The following is a 22,104-nucleotide window of genomic DNA, read 5'->3' as shown; positions in this document are numbered from 1 at the left end:
GTCTCACAAGAAAGATAGGCTAGCAATGAACATGGCGGGCGGAAGTGGACGATTTTTGCAAGGCCACGCCCAGTCCTCACAAGTCACAATCAATAGGCTATAGCCTATATATGCGCGCACTCCAGTGAACATCATTTTTCCATTTATCCTTTTTTTTAATTAAAACATGTTTTTTGTATGTTCGTTTAAATGCTTAATCTATGTTTTTTATGTGCATATTATGGCAAAATTTATCGTTTTCAACGTTTTTCAATTGCCTCAGGGATACTCTTATTCTGAAGACCACCGGAAGTGTTATATTCGCCAAAAGAAGAAGGAAAAAAAACATAGCTGAGGTTTCTCCTGAAGGTAAAATAGCTCACAAAGGAGGCAAAATGTCTTCTAAAGACGGCAAAACGTCTCTTAAAGGAGGCAAAACGCCTCTCAAAGGAGGTAAATCGCCTCTTAAACGAGGCAAAACGCGTCAAATGGAGTCTGTACGGCTGAAGATAAATGGACACATGACGGCGGTGGGAGAGGAGATATTGTGTGTTTTGGAGAAACGCACGGGGAGCGGTGATGTTTTTTGGCTCCGAGTGTTCGTGTTGGAGCGCCTCAGTTCGGCCGCAAAGTTCATGTGCAGCCTCTTCCAGAGAGAGATGGAGAAACTGCACAACACTGCAGGTATGTCTGTTACATGCACACCATCACACTAGTACAGCAGGCCTACACACTGTATGTCTGTTACATGCACGACCTAGCCCTGAATACATGACGGCCATATACAGTACATGACCGTCATGTTTCCACCTCAACCTGGCTTCTCGTGACGTTTTCATAGAGCAACGGTTTGAGCGACAAACGTCAGATTTCAAAAACAAAGTGCTTCCCCAAGTCTCATTTCGGTCAGAAATGATGCCGTTCAACCAGAATTACATGCCGCTCCAGGATTGTTTAATAAAAATCTTTTTTATCCAACAGATTTCTGCTTTCCATTGTATTCTTGGCTGAGATGACGCGACTCTCCACTAGAGGGGGAAAACCAGGACATACAATGGAAAACAGGATAAAAATGCTTTTTATGAAACAATCCGGGAGCGGGATGTAATTCTGGTTGAACGGCATAATTTCTGACCGAAATGAGACTTGGGGAAGCACTTTGTTTTTGAAATCTGACGTTTGTAGCTCAAACCGTTGCTCTTTGTCTACCTCACGAGAAGCCAGGTTGAGTTGGAAACATGACGGTCATGTTTATATGGCCGTCATGTATTCAGGCAGGGTTAGCACAACACCACACTACACACTACTGCAGGGGTCTTCAACGTTTTCAGGCCAAGGACCCCTTAGTTGAGAGGGAGATGAAGCAGGGAGTCAGGGACCCCCACAACCTATTCATAGATTCCATATAGTTTCATTGTTTGACAGCACAATCATCAGTGTATTTTGGATTCATGTCAATTTGTGTTTTCAGATATTTAACCACTTGAACCGTCAATTAGGGCTGTCATCACGATATGACATTTTACATGACGATTAATTGTCACTCAAATAATCGGCGATTAACGATTTCATTGTGTTTTTGTCGTTGATAATTACATTTCTGTTTGGCTTTTAGGCTTTGAAGTTGTACATGGTAGATATGACACATAACCTAAATATACAAAGAAATTACTGACATATTTGACAACTTACTACTTAAAAAATAACTTTGATAGTGGAAATAGCCGATCTACAAGCTCACAACGCGTGCGATGCACCGCGTTGTGAGCTTGTAGATCTGCTATTTCCACTATTTTGGACATTTTTCAACATTCACGAGTATGACGATTATGACAAAATAATTGCGATAATGTCAAATAATAATGATTAGACGATTATGTAATAATTGTGACAGCCCTACCGTCAATGCTTAATAAACTTGACCTTTCACTCTGTACTTAGTCTGCTCTTTTTCCCCTCTACACCAAAGCTCTTTGCTGAAAATAGCCGATCTACGATCTACTCGCAGTTGTGAGCTTGTAGATCTGCTATTTTTGGCGAAAGTTCTCAGAATATGGACGCTAGGGTTCAAGTGGTTAATATAAAAAAGGAGAAAAAAAAGTTTCTTTCACACAAAGATTTGGAGGACCCCCTGTAGTAACTCTGAGGACCCCTTAGGGGTCCCGGACCCCCTGTTGAAGACCCCTGCACTACTGTACAGTTAATGTCTGTCACGTATGCGCAGCACAGGGGTAGCCGCAAATTGCAACACAGATGTTTTTTTTTATCTGATTAATCTAGGGTTGCAATACCTCCCATAGAGATTCAATGCATCATTTCTTTTGCTATCTGATTGTATTAAACAACGTCAAACTCACCAATATTTTTTTATAGTGAAACATCCCTTTAACTGGTGAGGGCCCCAGCTCAGATTGACAGTTGTCTGTCTGCCTGCCTTGAATCTATTACTATTACAGATGTGAAAAATATCACTGTTACAGTATGTCAGGGGTGGGCAACTTTGATGATAGAGAGGGCCACTACATTTTCATAGTCACTCCAGAGGGCCACAATGCATATACATAGCAAAAATAGCCGATTTACAAGCTCAAAACGTTAAGGAATGCGACACATTTTGCTTGTAAATCTGCATTTTTTTAAATAGAATCCTGAAAAGTAACGTTTTCTTTTATTTATTATTTGTTAAAATTTCAAATGCATTTATATGTTCTTATATTAACTTTATGAACTTAAATATAAATACATTAGACATTAACAAATAAAATAACATTTTAATACTAGTCATTAAAGCTATACTGTGTAAGTTGCTCAACTAGTGGTCAGAGCTGTATAGCAAACCGCGGTCGCGTCCGCGTCTTTCGGCCGTTTTTCGGACCGGGCCTCACACCCCCGCGTCTGCCTCCACCTCGCCGAGATCTATCTTTAGAGGGGTCCCTGGTTCCTGTGCGTTCAGGCATTCCGGAGAAACGGACTCCTTCACCCGAGTATTATCCTGAGAAGTCAGCAAGATGCGCCTGTGATTGGCCGGTAGTGTACCATGTGTTTATGATCTGCGATATGATTGGCCAACGTATACACATGATGCAGATGATGTCATTTTGCCGCGAAATTCTCCCCCCCTCACGGCTCATAGAAAACATATAAAGAGAAGGCTTTAGAAGCTGAAATTAACGGAGTGGGGGTTCTAAAACTTTAGCGATTTAACTGACTTACTGCCAATTAAAAATGCCCTCGAGTGGCATTAGTGCCAGCCCTCTCCATAGACTTCCATGTAATTTGTAGTGCACAGATCATGCACACCCATGCACAGATCATGCACCATGTTTGTGCAGGCTGTTCACAGCTTTCAAACAAAAAAAAAGATTGGAAATCCGTTCAGGCATTCTTGAGATAATAGCCATTATGTTTTCCTATAATGTAAACAAAGATGGCTGCCATGTTTGATAGATGGGGTTGCTATGGGGGTTAAACATGCAATTTCGCGATTTCTATCATGCCTACTACATTTTTTGGGGTCCAAAAAATCTTTTTGAAAAAAATTTTTTTTTTTAAAACATTTTTTTTTTGTTTTTTTTCTAAGTAAAAGTCGCCCAAAGTCGCTTGGCAGGGAAGCCCATAGTGAGAAAGTTGCTCTAAAAGTCGCCTGGCACTGTATGAGTTAACAGTTAGGACAATTTTAAGATTTGTTTTATAAAAAAAGTTACATGGTATAACTTTAAGCTAGTAATATAAGTGTGTTGACTGAAGTAATTAAAGCTGGTCATTTTTCCATATTTGGAATTGTAACAGCTGAAATCAATAATATATCAGTGCTCCAATATCATTATATCATTTTCTGTCACCACGCACACATGCACGCACACACACACGCACGCACGCGCACGCACGCAAGCTAGAGCTGGGATCGGGACAATTTTTTCTGTCCGTTCCGAACCCGTGTCCGACAGTTTTTTGTCCTACCCGAATCGACGTCCGAGCATTAATCATTAATATGCGTCCGACCCGCGCAGAGGCCCGAACCTTATGTTTCCAACGCTATTTCGCCTAGTTTCTTTTTCTTTGAGGAAGCCACTGATTTACACTCACTAGCAAACTTGTTCTAATAATGTGCAGTGCATGCAGCGTGCCTGCTTGTTACCCTTAATGTGAATATTAAGCCACACTGTGGCTTTTGAAAGTGTTTCAATTGTAGGCTACGTTGATTATTAATTAATACAAATAATAACGTGCGCTGCGCTGCGCTGGACGTCTGACGCTGCACACTCATTCATTCTGCAAGTTTCTGCGCCTGAAAAATTGCAGATCTACAAGCTCACAACGCGTCGCGGAGGCGAGGCGTTGTGAGCTCGTAGACCACTTTTGTCACGGAACACGCCACGATGAAGAAGTCTAAAAGCCAGGATTTACTTGAGTGATGTGATGTGTGTTGAATGGACGGACGGACGGACGGACGGACGAGGCTGGCACAGTGCACTGCGACTGCACACAACAGCGCCGAAAAATAAACATCCAATGCAAGGGACAGTACTTAAACACAAGCTAGGAGTTCCATTCAGGGGCACGCCACTTCCAATCGAATCACAGCAACGCATTTACCCCAGCGAGGGACTTTTCTCCTTGCTCAGTTATGTCTCCGTTGCTGCAGCAGTGTTTAGCGCGAGCAGCACACACAAAGTGCGGAGTTGTACGCTGCGTGCAGAATCAGAGAGAGTGCATGATGCATGTCATAGGTAGGCAGAGGCTATATCAACGATTATGTCCGACCCGAATCGACGTACGACAATTAATTATGAAAATGCGTCCGGCCCAAACCCGTCGGGCTTGTCGGGCCCCACAGGTTTTCGGTCGGGTATCCCAGCTCTAACGCACGCACGCACGCACGCACACACACTGATTGATTAGAAGTTTGCATAGAAAAAGGTACCGTTTCATGACGGTACAGTTAGAAAAGACTAAGCTTATTTCCAGGAAACCATTGAAGTATCTCATATAACATTGAATGACAGACGGATAGAACACAGCACTATGCAGTAGATATAGTAAAAAATAATAATAAAAATAAAATAAACAGTGCAAAAAATATATACAGTAGGTAAATACAAAGAAGGGTCAGGGGAGGCTGGGCTAGGTTTGTTATTGCCAGTTGCGAATGACTGCCGCCTGTAAGTGGTTTTTCAGGGCGATTTTAAAGGAAGCTAGGGAAACACACTCCTTTTAGGCCTTCGGTAGGGTGTTCCACATTTTGGTTGTATAGCAGAAGAACAAGTTTGTTTGTTGAACACACGTTAGTTTTGGGGGAGAGGAGGAGAAGCACTGAACAGTGAACAGCTGCTCCACGACCACGGTCACTCCGGTTGCTTAGACCAGTGGTTCTCAACAGCCCCATTTCCACTGTAGCGACAACCCAGAACTAGAACCAGAACTTTCCAGAACCAAGAACTTTCAAGAACCTGTGAGGTTCCGGGACCAAGTTCTGCTTAACGTTTCTATATAACCAGAACTAACCGGGAAGGTCCCAAAAAAAGAGTAGCAAAAAATGGTTCCAGGAACCTTGTCTGGAACCGGGGCGTACGCAATTGTAAACAAAACCAGAACCAAAAAAATAAAATAGCTTCAGGTTCCTGAAAGTTCTGGTTCACCTTGCAGTGGAAAAGGAGCTAAACATTTTGGGCTTCAGTACCCCCTTTTTCTGATTGTGAATCCAAGTAGGCTACCCCCTTTAATCAACAACATTTTCACTAGAAAATACTGACATAAAAGTCTATCGACCAATGACAGAACTTCTCACAGATAAAAACCAGTAAGACTCCCTAACGGTCGCTTATCTCCACAAATAGGGCAAAAATGTGTTTTTCCAAAATCTTCCTGATCCATGTTGATGACATGAGTGTAGACATAGTGTGTAGTGAGTTTCGTGATTTTAGGGCAAAATCTGTAGGAGCAGTGTCCAAAAATGTGTTTTAAAAATCGGCCTGAAGGTGGCGCTAGAAGAGGGGCATGTGAGAAATGAGGGGTGGGGTCTCCGCGTTGCCTTGGCGGACGAATAGGTACCGGGCCCGGCTCTCCCGGATGCTCCTAGCCCGAGTTACGGCATTTTATGTGAGCTGCAGTGGAGGGGGTCCTCCACTGGGGGCGCCACCACTTTTGCATCCGTTCTGGAGCAGCAGGAGTGGGTGGTCCCCAGGAATTCCCCGTGAGCAGCCCCGTTGGGGTGGTCATTTGGTCATTTTTGCACATGTGGTCATTTTTTACACCTGGGGGTTCCCCAGGGACCTGGGGGTCCCTGGAGCTCCGGGGGTCCTTGGAGGTTGTAGTTTGGCAGGTACAGTTTACAGTTTACAGTTTAGGCATTTAGCAGACGCTTTTAATCCAAAGCGACTTACAATAAGCAGATAACATCACAATAATAAACAAGATAATATGTCAGTACATCATCAACAATATAACAAATGCAAATGGATATCTATCTAGAAAAAACACAATATAATCAAAGTTCTAAAAACCTAAAAAAAAAAAAAAAAAAAAAAATGCTAACTAGCTTCATGTGTGGTCATTGATTTTTTTCTGTAGTGCTAAGGGTTTAGGTGGAGTCTGAAAAGGTGAGTCTTCAGTCCACGGCGAAAGCTAGCGAGTGAGTCCGTTGTTCTAAGTGCGACAGGGAGTTTATTCCACAACTTTGGGGCCAGGAGGGCAAACTGTCTCGGACGAGTGGATTTTTGCCCTGGAGTTTTTAGCGAGGGTTCTGTCAGCATCCCTGTGTTGGCTGATCTAAGTGAACGGGTGGGGTAAGGAGTGTGTGTGCAAAATTTGGCATGGATGGGGGCAACGGTTGTGGAGATATGAGCAGGACAAAAGTGTGACGTGTGACTGACGGACTGACTCACTCACGGACAGCCCGTGGAGGTTTTGGTAGTAAATGCGACCTACGGTCGCAATAATAGTTTTGGAGGCCGATTGTGGCCCCAGGAAGTGTCACTGAGACAACATTTCTTTAGGAAGCATGGTTAGCCGTCTGAATATAATAAAACCAGTAAGACTCCCTAATCGGGAGATAAGCGACCGTAGGTCACTTATCTCCACAAATAGGGCAAAAATTTGTTTTGCCAAAATCTTCCTGATCCATGTTGATGACATGAGTGTAGACATACTGTGTAGTGATTTTCGTGATTTTAGGGCAAAATCTGTAGGAGCAGTGTCCAAAAATGTGTTTTTAAAAATCGGCCTGGAGGTGGCGCTATATGGGAGAGATTCATGTTGATGGGATGAGTGTAGACATACTGTGTACCGATTTGCGTGATTTTAGGGCAAAAATTGTATGAGCAGTGTCCAAAAATGTGTTGTGCAAGAATCGGCCTCATGGTGGCGCTAGAAGAGGGCCATGTGAGAAATGAGGGGTGGGGTCTCCGCGCCGCCAAGGCGGACGAATAGGTACCGGCCCCGGCTGTCCCGGTCGCTCCTAGCCGGAGTTACGGCATTTTATGTGAGCTGCAGTGTAGGCCAGGGGGTCCTCCACTGGGGGCGCCACCACTTTTGCATCCGTTCTGGAGCACCAGGAGTCGGTGGTCCCCGGGAATTCCCCGTGAGCAGCCCCGTTGGGGTGGTCATTTGGTCAGTTTAGCACATTTGGTCATTTTTTACATCTGGGGGTCCGAGCTCCGGGGGTCCTTGGAGGTTGTAGTTTGGCAGGTAAGGAGTGTGTGTGCAAAATTTGGCATGGATCGGGGCAACGGTTGCGGAGATATGAGCAGGGCAAGAGTGTGACGTGTGACTGACGGACTGACTCACTCACGGACAGCCTGTGTGACTGACGGACTGACTCACTCACGGACAGCCTGTGGAGGTTTTGGTAGTAAATGCGACCTACGGTCGCAATAAAAATAAGCATAAACAGTAGCAACTTAAAAACATAAAAGTTTCCACTTTCCATTTTCTCTCAAGTACTCCATGTAGTAACTCTGCGTACCCCTGCGTTCTATTTGAGAACCAGTGGCTTAGACCGGTTAGACAGTCGGGACACAGCTGCAAAGAGAAAGATGTCCAGAGCATGGGAGCAGAAAGCATTGACGGCTTGTTTGGTGAAAACGTGTACATTTGTAGCTGTAAATATGCCATAAAGTTGCGGATTCTTTATTATTCTTAGAGCTGCAACTGCGAGTTTTAATGTTTGTTATAACAATTAGCATTTGCACTGCGTTAGCTCTCTGTGGTTGATTCACAATAAAATGCATGTTAAACTCCGCCCCCTCAGGGCGACAGACAGTAGAGTACAGTTACTACAGTAGAGGCACTGTGTGATGTCATCTACAATATTAGAGCCTGATTGACCTTGTTTTTGCATATCATCACAGCTTTAAAGGGATATGAAACACAAAATCACTTTTTCTATAAATACTGTATATATTATATCAATGAGTCACTTGTGATAGGGGGAGCAATGATATCGTTCAGTTTGCCTATAGGCTTGTGGATTCAGAGCTTTCTCCTCTTTCTGTAGCTATTTCTGTGTGCTTCTGGTTTCTGGGTAGAAAATAAATATTTGGCACCACTCATTCCATATTTGCTAGCTGCATTCCATTAGTTAATTAATATTAACGTCTGTTTTATTATTTTCAATGGTCGTTGACTCGTTCCGAGCCGAATCACGACCGTGTTTACATGCTGTGGCCCTTGAGAGAACACTGTTATGCTGCTGGAAGCTGCTGCTGCTGTCTCCGACTGTGGGGCTGTTAGAAAAATAGCTGATCTACCGGTGCAAGCTCACAGCGCGTTGCTTCCATGACGTGTTGTGAGCTTGTAGATCGGCTATTTTCCGTTAACGTTGTGTGTGTGTGCACATTGTCACCACCACACACACACACTAACGCACAGTCAGAAAATAGCCGGCATTGCTACCAGCGTCCATTTCTCCGGTTGTCCCTGCGGATAAGACAGCTTGACGTGCGATAAACAGTCCACATAGAGCACGGCTGGAGAAAGTTAAACCATGGATAAAAGCTCAGACAGCTTGTTTGTAAAAGACTTGTACATTTTTACCGGTAAATATAAAATGGAGTTGCGGAATCTTTATCATTTTTACACCTGCAATGGCTTGTTTTATCTTTTGTTTCAGACAGCAAGTGTGGACGGCTTCCTTGTGGCACTGGCTAGAGTATAATAATGATGTGCACGCCCAACTCCGCCCCCTCCCCCACAACAACACATAACCATGCCTACATTTGAGATTTCTTTTCATAATCTGAATTCTGATAAAACAAATAAAGAGGCGGGGTTTCTTGCTCCTTTAAGTAGCCTATTGCATTAGTGACCGACCTCCCACAGGCACCGACCCACTGGCCATTGACCATTGGGGTTTATTAGCCTTTATTAGCTCCCGGATCAAGACTATCATAGCTGTGTATAAATATTAGGACATTAAGTCGACTCGACTCAGTAAAAAGTTGAGTTGAACTCGACGTCATCACATGACCGGGGACATAACCCAAAGATTATGTACCCCTGGACTTCATAGAATACCTAAAGCGATCCTTTCTCCCTTAATAAGGCTTTTGTTTTGTTGTTAATATTATAGATTCCACTGCAACCAGCATCATTGAATAATAATAATCCTAATTCCTTTTTAAGGTTGGATCCAACAGGATAAAGTTGGTGTAAACGATATTTTTCTTTTTTCTTTTCTTTTCTTTTTTTCAACTTTCGACTTTCCCTGGTGGGAGTCGACTTGTGTAATGAATTTGACTGAGTCGACTTGTCGACTTTTTAGTTTTTGGTTAATATGTATATATATATATATATATATATAGTCCAAGTACGGTCGAAACATTTATGTGTATGCTGCTTGTCGTCTCAAATACATTTTGGAACTACTGAAAGTGAGTTGCGAGCCCTATACAAATGGATTCAGATTAAATGGAGACATCCCAAATATATCTAAACACTCACACCTAACATAGACCAGGTTTTGTGGTTCATTATCTATTGCTTGTAAAAAGTAGGACTATCTCTGCAGGTCATTATCAACATGGACACTTAATAAATAAATGAAACTCACGTATTCTTTTTACCATTCACTGTAGGCCTATAGCTATTCAGATACCTTCAGACAGTTCTGCAATAAATATATATATTGAATCTATGCATACATGTTCAAGAATAAGGCAACAATGTAGAAGTAATAGAGCATTTTTTTTTAATCCCAAGTGATTTATGTATTGTCAATACACACAGAATGTGATAGAATACAGGAATTAGATGCAATAACACCAGACTTTCCACAGCAAATCACAACATTTCTAACATCTATATTTGCTGTTTTTGGCCAAATCTATAATGTAGCATAAGTTTGTGGTTTACGAGTCTAAGTAACAAGGTGAGAAGCAGTGACGGTTACCTATGATCCTGGATCATTTTTTCTATGCAGTTGATGTATTACCTTGTCAGTTCCTTGCCTAATGTAAGTAGCTCTGATTTTAGAGCTTCTGCAAAGATTCTACAATTATATATATTGATGACTTATATAGTTATAATAATTGCTGAACATGGTGCTGGTGTTGCTGCTGTTGATACGATGCGGTGGTGGTCTTTTCCTGGCCCTGGTTGTGTAAGGAATGAGAGAAGATTAACCCATTTAGGCCTAGGAGTATTGACTACTTTAACCATTGAAAAATAGCAGATATACAAGCTCACAGCGCGGCACCGAGTGCCGCGCTGCGAGCTTGTAGATCTGCTATTTTTGAAAAATCATGATTTTTTTTGCAAGTCTTTGAATATATCTATTTAAAAGCGAACATTTGTAAATCAAATATTTGCTTCTGGGGGGTCCCTGGGACAACATATTTTTGAGATGGGGGTCCGTGGCTAAATACCTGTAATTTTGGGGGTCCTTGACATGAAAAAGTTTGAGAACCACTGATTTAGAAGAAGGATTTAGAAGTCGGGTCAAAGATCGGGTCAAAGATATTCATAGACTTGCACACATTTTCACGATTTTTCAAAAATAGCAGATCTACAAGCTCGCAGCGCTGTGAGCTTGTATATCTGCTATTTTTCTAAGGTTAAAGCATACAATAGTGGTTAAAGTGGTTAAAATCTAACGCGACTCGGGCGCGTTCCAGATATTTGAGAGTTAATTGCAACATGAGTATTTTCGGATTCCCTTCAAGGTGCCGTTGTGTAGCTCCTTCATCGTTAACCTACAAAGGAATTGCAGTGATTAGTATAATGACAGTACAGCCTAGCTAAGACAAGAAGACAAACTACCATTTTGTAAACAAAACATTGCTAGTTTGGGGAGGGTGGATCGAGTTTGGGGGAGGGTGGATCGCTGCTTAACAGAAGAAGATTGTGTATTATGTAGAGTAGTCCAGAGTCATTAACAAGGTCTTTAGTAAATTAGTAAATTCAACTACTTGTGGACACTGCCATCCATTTGACTTTGACAGACTAGTTGAGTGCTCTGTCTACTCAGTGTGAATGGAGCTTAACTGGTGAGGGCCCAAGCCCAGCTGTCTGTCTGCCTGCCCAGAATCTCTTAAAGTGGTTATGACCGATTAGCTAATATTATTGATGATGTCAAGTTGGGCATGTTCCCAAATTGAGATCATCAATAATATCAGGCTGAGGCTGTGAATCACTCTGCTACACCCACCCCCCACGGCACCATTGTAACGCCTGGCTGGGATGCGAACCCGGGTCTCCCGTGTGAAAGTCCAACATCTTAACCAGTAGACCAAAGGGATATCCCAATGGATCGAGGGAGATACTAGACTGTCACAGTTGTTTTGAGATTCAGTAAGATTGAGACCAGGAGCGCTCGTTTTTGGGCACAAGGTGGAGCAAGCGGTGCCTCCTTCGGGGAACTACCCATAATTAGTCCTACAGGGTTATAGATTTAGGAATAGTTTTACTGAGGTTAGGGTTAGGATTAGGTTTAGGCATAGCTTTACTGAGGTTAGAGTTAGGTTTTGGCATAGTTTTACTGAGGTTAGGATTAGGGATAGTTTTACTGAGGTTAGGTTTAGGCATAGTTTTACTAAGGTTAGGATTAGGGTTAGGTTTTTTATATATATATATATATATATATATATATATATATATATATATATATATTAAACATGCAACGATACATGAACCGATGTCGAACCGATCGATACGAGGGTCTTTTCTTTTTTTCAAGCCTGTCGTGAGTGCCCGTGCCATCAACACAAAACGAGCTGCATATCTAGCTCCTTTCGGAACCCCTCACTCCACTGCTACGCAGCTCTGAGATGGGGTTCCTACTGGTCGCATGCTAGAATCTTCCGGCTGGGTGGACGATCCGCCATTAGCGATCACTTCTTACCTTTGGTGAACATTCTCAGCAGAAACCCGTCGGTTTCTGCTGATCTATAATCGTTTTACTTCTTTATCGTGGAAGAAAACCAAAGCACTGGGATGAAATAAAGACTTTATATCGCTCATTAGGTCAGCCGGTCCCATGTTTTTTTAGACATTCCGGAAGTTGCGGCCGCATAGGAAAACATGACTCCCCTGGTCACATGGTATCTCAGTTGGAACTGTTACCCCCGCGACCCGATTCCGGAAAAGCGGTTGAAGATGGATGGATGGATGGATGGTATAAAAAAAAAAAAAAAATCAAATACCGTAAATCCTCTTACAGAAACCCGGGCTTTTATTTGTCTCAAGAGTAGCGGGCACCAGGCTTTTATTGAAAGTGGCTTGTATAAGAAGGAAGGCCTATATTCCTATTTTTCAAAAATATCAGAATGAATAAATCAACATTTTGTGTCAGTTTGAACCCAGTAAAATGTACTGGGTTCATTTATTGAAACCAAGTACTGTATGAAATTAACAGTGCAGTTACGGTGGACACTGGTCATTTTCCAGCTTTAAATAAAAAAAAGATGCAACCTTATTGCAGCTTAGGCTTACATGAAAACAAATGAACAGTGCAAATTAAACAGATGTGACTTAATGCTGCCCTCAGAACACATTCTAATGACTACAAGTCACAACTGTGCAATTGCAAAGCATAACGACAGACAGACAGAAGGGAGATGGGAGGAGGGGGACATGAAAATGTATCGTCCTATTGCCTCAATCACTCACGGGGTTGTGTTTGTCACGCATTAAATCCGAGGGTCTGCGACAGTCCGCGACGGTCCACAGGGGGTCCGCGGGGTCCCTGGACCCCTGTAATCTATCTGAACATTGTGGCTACATCTCCTAGCAGCTAATCATCTATTCTCTGTGTTGTTGCTGTCATACAGTGCACACAGAAGTACTTTGAGGTCACTTGCAGGTCAGGAGTCAGGACCGCTATCATAGTGAACATCGCCCTTTAGAGGCTAATATTTGAACCCTGGCTTTTAAAGGACAACTCCGCCCTAAATCACTTCTGGGCTCATTTTCCTACTTATATTGATCCAAAATTACTGTCCATGGGGTCTGTTAGGCAGAAATGCCCCTGGTGTCAAGTTTTCCCAGCAGAACCCAGCAGCTCTCATAGCAAAGAGTGGCGCATATAAGCCTATCGCTTTTACAATATTTGTTGTGGTCAAAAGTGTTTTTATTTTTCATGGATGTGTTACTAGTTGTCATTACAAACACACCCATGTCATCGTTGTCCCACAAAAGCCATCACACTCTGCTAAACAGATGTTATGCTTTTATGTGTTTTACCCGGTCCCGGAAAAGATGCCCTGTGAGTCACTTTGATTGGCAGTTGTGCCTAATGCTCACCCCAAAACATGATTTATGAGATTTTGGTGGCTTGTGTGGGACAACCAAGGCATGGATGTGTTTGTAATGACAAATAGTAACACATTCATGAAAAAAGAAATCACTTTTGACCACAACAAATAGTGTAAAAGCGATAGGCTTATAGGCTCCACTCCATGCTATGAGAGCTGCTGGGTTCTGCTGGGGAAATTGGACAACAGGCGCATTTCTGCCTAATAGATCCCATGGACAGTAATTTTGGATCAATATAAGTAGGAAGATGAGCCTAGAAGTGATTTAGGGCGGAGTTGTCCTTTAATGGCTTTTTCATTGACAAACCTAATGGGGCTAGGTTTTTAATTGAGTACAGGATATTATTTGAGGATTTACAGGCTTCACTCTGCTGGCAGGATTGTGTGCATCTAAAGCTTGAATGTATACTACTCGCTTTATGCTCGCTGAAACACAGCCATTCCAGTCCAGAAAAAAAAGAAAAAAAAGAAAACAACCGGTTGCACTCCTGTGTGTGCAGTGCTCGCTTCTCGTTGAACAAGACTCATCCACAAAGTAGGCTAGTCCTGCAGAAACCTGCTGACTTGTTGTAGTGATCAGATCTGTGTGTTCTGCTTGTAGCAGCGTATTAGGTGAGTACCTCAGTCCCAATACTTTGTGCATCACACAGGCATGCAAGGATGACAGTGAATGTGCACTTTTAGCCCAGTCTAGACGGGCAGGCACGCGACCGCAGTTTTCCCGGTGGACCTGAGCGCAACGATGGGGGGCCGATGGGCAAGGAGGGTGGCGAGCTTATGAGAAACAACTAAAATAAGACCTTAAAACCTGGCGAAAACAGTTGTGTGTATTAGCGCAAGGTGACGATAAAGGAAATCATTAAATGGGAAACATTCAATTAACTTCTGAAAAGCCTGCTAGTTCTTAAAGCCTGGCGAATTAGCGAAAGATTAGATGAGGATAATTATGATGAGAATTAACTTCTGAAAAGGCTTCTAAGCCTACACTAACCTACTAGTAAAACTAGAACCGCGATCTTTCCACACATGAATAATTGTGGTTGTAAACAATAACACAGACAATATAAATCCTTAGTCTAGAGGTGGGAAGAAGAGGTTATCAGCCCCAAATTACTTTTAAATATCTTGCAATTGGCAACGAGTCTCTTACGAAATCAGCAAGAGTGCCTCTCAATACATAAAGCTATATAACCTCTCCATCATCGCCGTGTTCCGCACACTCCTGCGCCCCCACCGTTGCTAAAACTGTGGTCGCGGCAGGCACCCCAGTGCATGCAAAAGTGTTTGCAGGCCAATTCGTTAAAGCTCAGCCAATAGAAAGACAGAGGGGCCAGGGTTAGCAATTACAGCTCGTACCTATTGGCCGTCTTAAGTACACACACCAAGGGCCCTATTATGATCCAGGTCTTATGCCTTATGCCTTAACTTATTTGCCTTTTTTACTGTTTTGTTTTTGTTTTTTAAATATTTCAAATAGCTGATCTGCAAGTTCACAACGTGCAGATGTAGATCAGCATTTGAAGTATTTAAAAATGTTTTTCAAAATAGTGAAAACAAGGTAAAGAAGTTCAGGCATAAGGCATAAGACCTGGATCATAATAGGGCCCCAAGTTTCAAGACAGTACCATGCTGCAAACTGGAGTTATAGCTGTTTAAAGCTCAGCCAATAGGAAGACAGGTGCAGGGCTTAAGTAATAACTCCCTATTGACCGTTTAAGTCCAGACACCGAGTTTCGAGAGGGTACCATGCTGCAAACTGGAGTTATGGATGTTTAAAGCTCAGCCAATAGGATGACAGAGGGGGCGGGGCTTCAGCAATTACAGTTCATTCATATTGGCCGGAAAAAGGCCAAAGTTGTGTGAGTGTTTTAAAGTTTAAATCAAGCAAAAGTATGTGGTGCCAAAGTATTTGTTTTTTCCTGCTTTCCCCCATTCAAAGTCATTGTGGTTACTGGGCGTAGTTTTTTGTGAATTACGTCGCCATGGTAACGTGGATCAGAACGAAAAGCAATAGCAACCCATTACCGGCCGAGCCGCACGTTTTGATGTATAGTGGCGTAAATCGTGCGGCAGTTATTACGTGCCAAAATTTGCGGGAAGAAGATTACCGTATTAGCCCGAATATAGTACGACTCTGATTATAAGACGACCCCTATTTTTCAATTATCATTTTTGGAATAAAAATATAAATATTATATATTATATATTAGGTTATTTATAAAGAAAAACGTTTTTATTGGAAAATCATCATAGAAAAGCTCATACAGAGATAACATTCTGCTGTATTGTATTGCATTAACCAATTCATACTGAAAATCAGCTCCTCATAATGTCTATCAGAATAGAATACAGTCCACACAGCATACTGCTGGGGAATAAAAAACACTACATTTCCCATCAAGCTCAGCGGCTCGTTTCGTCATTCAGATGCGACTCTCCACTGTAAACAGGAACCACAGGATACTAGGCAGCCACCATTAGCTTCATTGGGCTTCATTTACTGTTTGGATTAAACTTGCACGCTAAAGATCTCATGTGCGGCCGTCATCCACGCCGATGTTCGCGAGGACTACGCACACGCACGCGCCCCGGTAAGTTCAATGCCAAAGTCATCCGACTTTGCCAAACGGAACGTGAAATGATTGAGCGGCGTCCAAATTTCGCTGCGCAGTTTGTACACAGTGTACGGTAATCACCGTAACAGCTCGCTTGGGCTGTGAGTGACAGAGCAGAGAAAGGTCCTGAAAGATACATAACGTATCTCCCCGGTGAAAAGTCTAAGGCCCAATTATAGGACGACTCTCTATTTTGAGGATATGTTTATTAGAATAAAATATCGTCCTAAATTCGGGCCAATACGGTATTATATAAGTATGGCGGATTACAGTAACTGTTTTGCCATTGCATGGCAGGCACACTAAATGAGAAACAGGAAATATTCATTAAAAAAATCTGTTGCTTTTTTCCCCCCTCCTTTTCATCTTTTTTCCCTAGACTTTCGGCAGCAGAGGAGCTCCAGCCTAGTCCAGGAGGAACCACAACACGAGGAGAAGAGCTCCAGTCTGGTCCAGGAGGAAGACGGCAATTTGGGAGAAGACGGCAACGACACGTCTCAAGACCTGAAAACTACCTCCAAGAGGAGTCAAACAGTGGGGAAAAGCTTTCTTTGTACAGATTGTGGCAAAAAGTTTACTCAAAAGAATGATCTGAAGCGACACGCAATGATTCATGCAGGGGAAAAACCTTTTACCTGCACAGTGTGTGGCAAAAGCTTCATTCGATTGTATCATCTAAAAAGACACGCGAATATACACACAGGAGATAGCGCTAAAATGCATGAGGACAGGAGCCTGGTCCAGGAGGAACAACAGCCTCCACAACACGAGGTCCAGGATGATGACGAAAACAGAGAGCCTGTTGCCGGCACCTCAACTGAACAAATGAAAACACAAGATGATGTAGAGGACTGTGGATCATCACAGCCAACGAGTGATGACCAGCTTCTCTCTTCAGACGGTTCAGAATATGTCCCTGAAGACAGTGAAGACGGTGATGACTGGGAGGACACCAGGGAAGATCAGTCAGATTTAAACTCGCTGAAATCACACAAGAAAGGAAATGTGGAAGGAAATGGCAACAAACTGTCTAGATACCTGAAAACTGCCTCCATTGGGGAGAAACCGTTTAGTTGTACATATTGTGGCAAATTATTTAATTCAAAGGGACATCTGAAGAGACACACAATGATTCATACCGGGGAAAAACCCTTTATCTGTGAAGTTTGTGGCAAAGGATTTAGACGAATGTATGTCTTAAAAAGGCACCATTGTGGAAGCAGCAGTAGACTAAAAGGTGATGCCGAGGTCGAAACTATTCATAGGACTCTTCCAGGGGAAAAGCCCTTTATTTGTACAGTTTGTGACAAAGGCTTTAGTCTTAAGGGTCTTCTAAAATCGCACATGAGGATTCATACAGGGGAAAAGCCCTTTATTTGTGCAATATGTGGCAAAGGCTTTAGCATGAGTAGTAATCTAAAACAACACATGAGAACACATACAGGGGAAAGGCCTTTTACTTGTACAGTGTGTGGCAGTGGCTGTAGTAGAGCGGTTGATCTAAAATCACACATGAGGATTCATACAGGGGAAAAGCCCTTTACTTGTAAAGTTTGTGGCAAAGCCTTTAGTCGAACGGACGGGCTGAAACGACACATGATGACTCATACAGGTGAGAAGCCCTTTACTTGTACCATTTGTGGCAAAGGCTTTAGTAATCAAAATAAAGTACAAATACACATGAGGACTCACACAGGAGAAAAGCCCTTTACTTGTACAATTTGTGGCAAGGGCTGTAGTCAAAAAGGTGATCTGAAAAGACACATGAGGAGACATGTGTTGACCCGCCTCCCCGCAAACCAGCCACCGCCCACAAACCAGCCACCACCCGCAAACCAGCCATCACCCGCAAACCAGCCATCACCCGCAAACCAGCCATCACCAACTTCCCCGCAGACCAGCCAGCATCATCACCATCTCCATCGTCCACTCTGTCCACCCGCAAACCAGGCATCACCGCCTCCCTCGCAGACCAGCCAGCATCATCACCACCTCCATCGTCAACTCTGTCCACCTGCCTGGAGGAGATGCCTCCCTGCAAACCAGCCACCACCCGCAAACCAGCCATCACCACCACCTCCCCCGCAGGCCAGCCAGCATCATCACCATCACCATCACCCTCTCCATCGTCCACTCTGTCCACTCTGTCCACCTGCCTGGAGATAATAGTGGGTTTGCTTAACGAAATTATCGAAACAAAGCGGATAAAAGCGCCAAACTTTTTTTTAGGCTTCTTTAGGACCTAACGATGGATTTTAGCATTGGGTACCACACTTTATTTTGATGTTTACCCATATAATATCCATATCAAGTTGGGCTCCCAGCCTCCCATCGACTTTCTATAGAGGAGGAAAATACCCAGAAAAGAAATCTGCTCTAAGTAGGATTTGAGGGGTCTAACTAGGGGTTTGTCATGATTCTGAATCCATTGCAAGCATTTGTTTTGCACAAAAAACTTTCATTGGGCTAGAAATGGCCCCACAAAACGATGGTTTCACAGTTTTTTGGGTGTTTGTGGGGGCCATTTCTAGCCCAAGGAAAGTTTTTTGTGCAAAACAAATGCTTACAATGGATTCAGAATCATGACAAACCCCTAGTTAGACCCCTCACATCCTACTTAAAGCAGATTTCTTTCTGGATATTACCCTAACCCTGTATAGAAAGTGGATGGGAGCCCAACTTGGATATTATATGGGTAAACATCAAAATAAAGTTTGGTACCCAAGGTATTGTTAGGTCCTAAAGAAGCCTCAAAAAAGTTTGGCGCTTTTATCCGCTTCGTTTCGATAATGTCAAAAAACAGCGTTAAGCAACCACGCTATAAAGGCGTGGATGAACCTCAACTTCCATCAACTCAATAGTTCAAAAACTGAAGCCATCCTAATTGGCACTCCCCACCAGATCAAATCATGCCCCATAATCAGCATCTCATTTTCCGGTCAAAATATTCCCCTCTCATCCTCAGTCACCAACCTGGGTGTGAAAATGGACCCACAGCTCAAACCTAGAGGCACACATCAAACATCTGTGCAAGATCTCCTTTTTCCACCTCAGGAACATCTCCAAACTCCGCTCCACTCTCACCCTGCCAGATGCTGAGAAACTCGTCCACGCCTTTGTCTCCTCCAGTCTGGATTACTGCAACGCACTCCTCATCGGGATGCCTAGCAAGAGCCTCCAAAGGCTCCAGTACATCCAAAACAGCGCTGCTAGGATCCTGATGAGGGTGCGAAAATATGATCACATTACACCCATCCTCTGTTCACTTCACTGGCCCCCCATCTCCTTCAGGACTCAATACAAGATCTCCCTCCTCACACACCAGTGCATCTACGGCAATGCCCCCCCCACACACACACACACACACACCTCAAAGAACTGCTAAATCAAAAACCAGACACTCGAAGCCTCCGCTCTTCAAACACCAACCTTCTCCTTATCCCCGACACCAACCTCCGCACCATGGGCGACCGGGCCTTCTGCTTCACAGCCCCAAGTCTGTGGAACGCCCTCCCCTAACACCTGAGAGCACCACAGTCTACTGATGCTTTTAAAAATGGACTCAAGAAATACCTTTTCAACAAAGCATTTTTTTAATGATCCTATTTTTTGGTCTTTGCCCTGTTTTAGCTTAGTTTTTATCTGGCCCATTAGTCAAGCTAAGTTGGGTCCTATTTAATGGACTGGTTGCCTATATGCTGTTTTTTTAATATGCTGTATTTGTTTTTTGAGATTTGTAAGAATGTAAATCGCATTATAAATTAAATGTGTTATTATTATTATTATGTATGAGTATACAAGGGGAAAATACACATAGTTTCAGTTTGTTGCAAATGTGCTTTTCTAGAAGCATATCTGAAGATATACCGCAAGGATTCATATAGGGCAGTTGTTAGTTTAGCAGTAATACATACTTTTTTATATTTTCAAGGAAGCCATTTGAGTTGCCACGTGACAAATGTATGAACATTCATTCTTATCCATGATGTCAACGACAAAACGTAGATAATAAATCAGAGGAATCACTCAAGGAAACTTTTAAGTCGATGGAATTGAATTCATACATTCAACGTGTTTTAGCTCTTGACTTGTTTTACTCGTTTCTTTCTTTCTCTGTTCTTTAACCTTTTCATGAAATTACAAATGATGTGAGCTTGAAGAATTGCACCCACTTTGACAATAAAGTTGAATCTTAATCTGATGCTGGAATATCAAATGCTCTTTGTTTTAATCCTTTAGTTTTGAGTGGTGCTCCTGGAAGGAGTTAAGCTCCAACATCTGACTTTGTCCGGTTCCCAAAAAATCTCCGGCCCCCAAAACATTTCCGGGCCCCAAGAAGCGTGAAGCTTGGCCTCAAGGTTTGTTGTACGTTTGTTATACAGTGGGACGTTGCTGCGGAAACTGCGTGGGCTGTCACAATAGGGGCGTGAATTTGTAAGTGGCCGTGTGTTTCTATTGCATATGAGCAGGCCTGCACCTACACAAAGGCTCAGTAGATGGCGGGAGTATGACCATTAAATGGGAGTGTTTGTTTAGTCTCACTTGAATTGCCCGCTGGGGAGTTGCTTTTCATTTGCGCACATCAAATGTTGCATATCCCTGAGTGAATTTTACCCCAAAGTTATAGAGATCTCTCAGATTCTCATCTACTGCTATTTTACTGTAGCAGGTATTTAGTGCGAATTCAAGTGCTCAATATCGTCGTTGTCGGGTGAATACCTTGTATGTCCAAAACCGTTTGTTTTGCATTTATCATTTTAAAAATGATTCAAACTAGTGAACGCAGCCGATCTACAAGCACACAACTTTACTTTGCGAAAGAACGTACAAATTTGAAACTTGGAGATACAAGGTTTCCACCCGACAACAACAATATTCACATTCAGATGTGCAGCCAGAGGGCACAACAAACCCCCCGTTGTGCTGTAGTGTGGTAGTAAACAGCATTGTTTTATTTGTACAATAACCATGACCATACACATGAATAGGATCACTGTCTATGTAATGGAAACTGTTAAGGGCTCAGAAATCACATTTAGAACTACTTTAAAACTAAAATTAGAATATTGTGTAAAAGTACATTTTCTTGAAACTTTCATTTATTTTTTGAAACTTGCATATATTCTAGATACACAGCACATTCAGTAAATTAGATTTGTGATTTCTTTTTTATGGCATAAAGCTCATGAATATCAAATGTCCACATTTCAAAATATTACACGAGACCACTCAAAACAAGAATTTATAATGGAGAAATCAACCTTCTGAAGTCAGAGTTGCTATGATTCGGGGTGCTATGGCATCTGCAATGCTTTTTTATTTTTTTTATATACAATATTCATTTTTTGGAACTTTATATACCGTAGATTGCACCTGGCATGAAAATGAGTCAATGAAATTCAATACAAACAGACGAACTCTCAACAGAGTTGTATGTTTTATTTAAAAAAGGTTGACATTTTCTTTAGTAAACATATGTGTTCCTAAAATAAAGTTAAAAAATAAGACAATTATGATCTGTTGAGGACATTTGATCGTCAATCTTTTGTAACTTCTTGTAACTTGAGCCAAACATTACCCAAAAAGTATCTCAGTTACTTGACGAGTTACATAAATATGAATGTAACTTAGTTACAGAAATTTCAGTCAGGTAACTCACGATATATTGAACAATGTTTATTATTGAGTATACAAGTGTGAATGTCACGTTTAATTTGGTGTTTGGCTCTGCTACATTTTCTCCCTGCTCAGCAGCAAGCAGC

The 22,104-nt window shown here is 42.4% G+C and overlaps 1 protein-coding gene across 1 annotated transcript; it reads left to right on the top strand.

The window, feature by feature from the left end:
• Positions 1–500: 500 nt before the first annotated feature.
• LOC308308503 (uncharacterized protein) lies at positions 501–20,838 on the top strand (the record flags this gene model as incomplete). Its single annotated transcript, XM_080753917.1, has 5 exons — positions 501–663; positions 16,722–17,720; positions 18,146–18,514; positions 19,435–19,568; positions 20,812–20,838. 5 exons carry the CDS (start codon positions 501–503, stop codon positions 20,836–20,838), a joined length of 1,692 nt encoding a protein of 563 aa, XP_080610043.1.
• Between the last annotated feature and the right edge of the window lie 1,266 nt (positions 20,839–22,104).

Source organism: Nannobrachium achirus (assembly GCF_963921795.1).
Source record: "Nannobrachium achirus genome assembly, chromosome: 2".
In the NCBI taxonomy this organism is placed as follows: Eukaryota; Metazoa; Chordata; class Actinopteri; order Myctophiformes; family Myctophidae; genus Nannobrachium; species Nannobrachium achirus.
The sequence above is the reverse complement of the archived record's forward strand: the minus strand, read 5'-3'. Positions and strand labels throughout refer to the sequence as shown.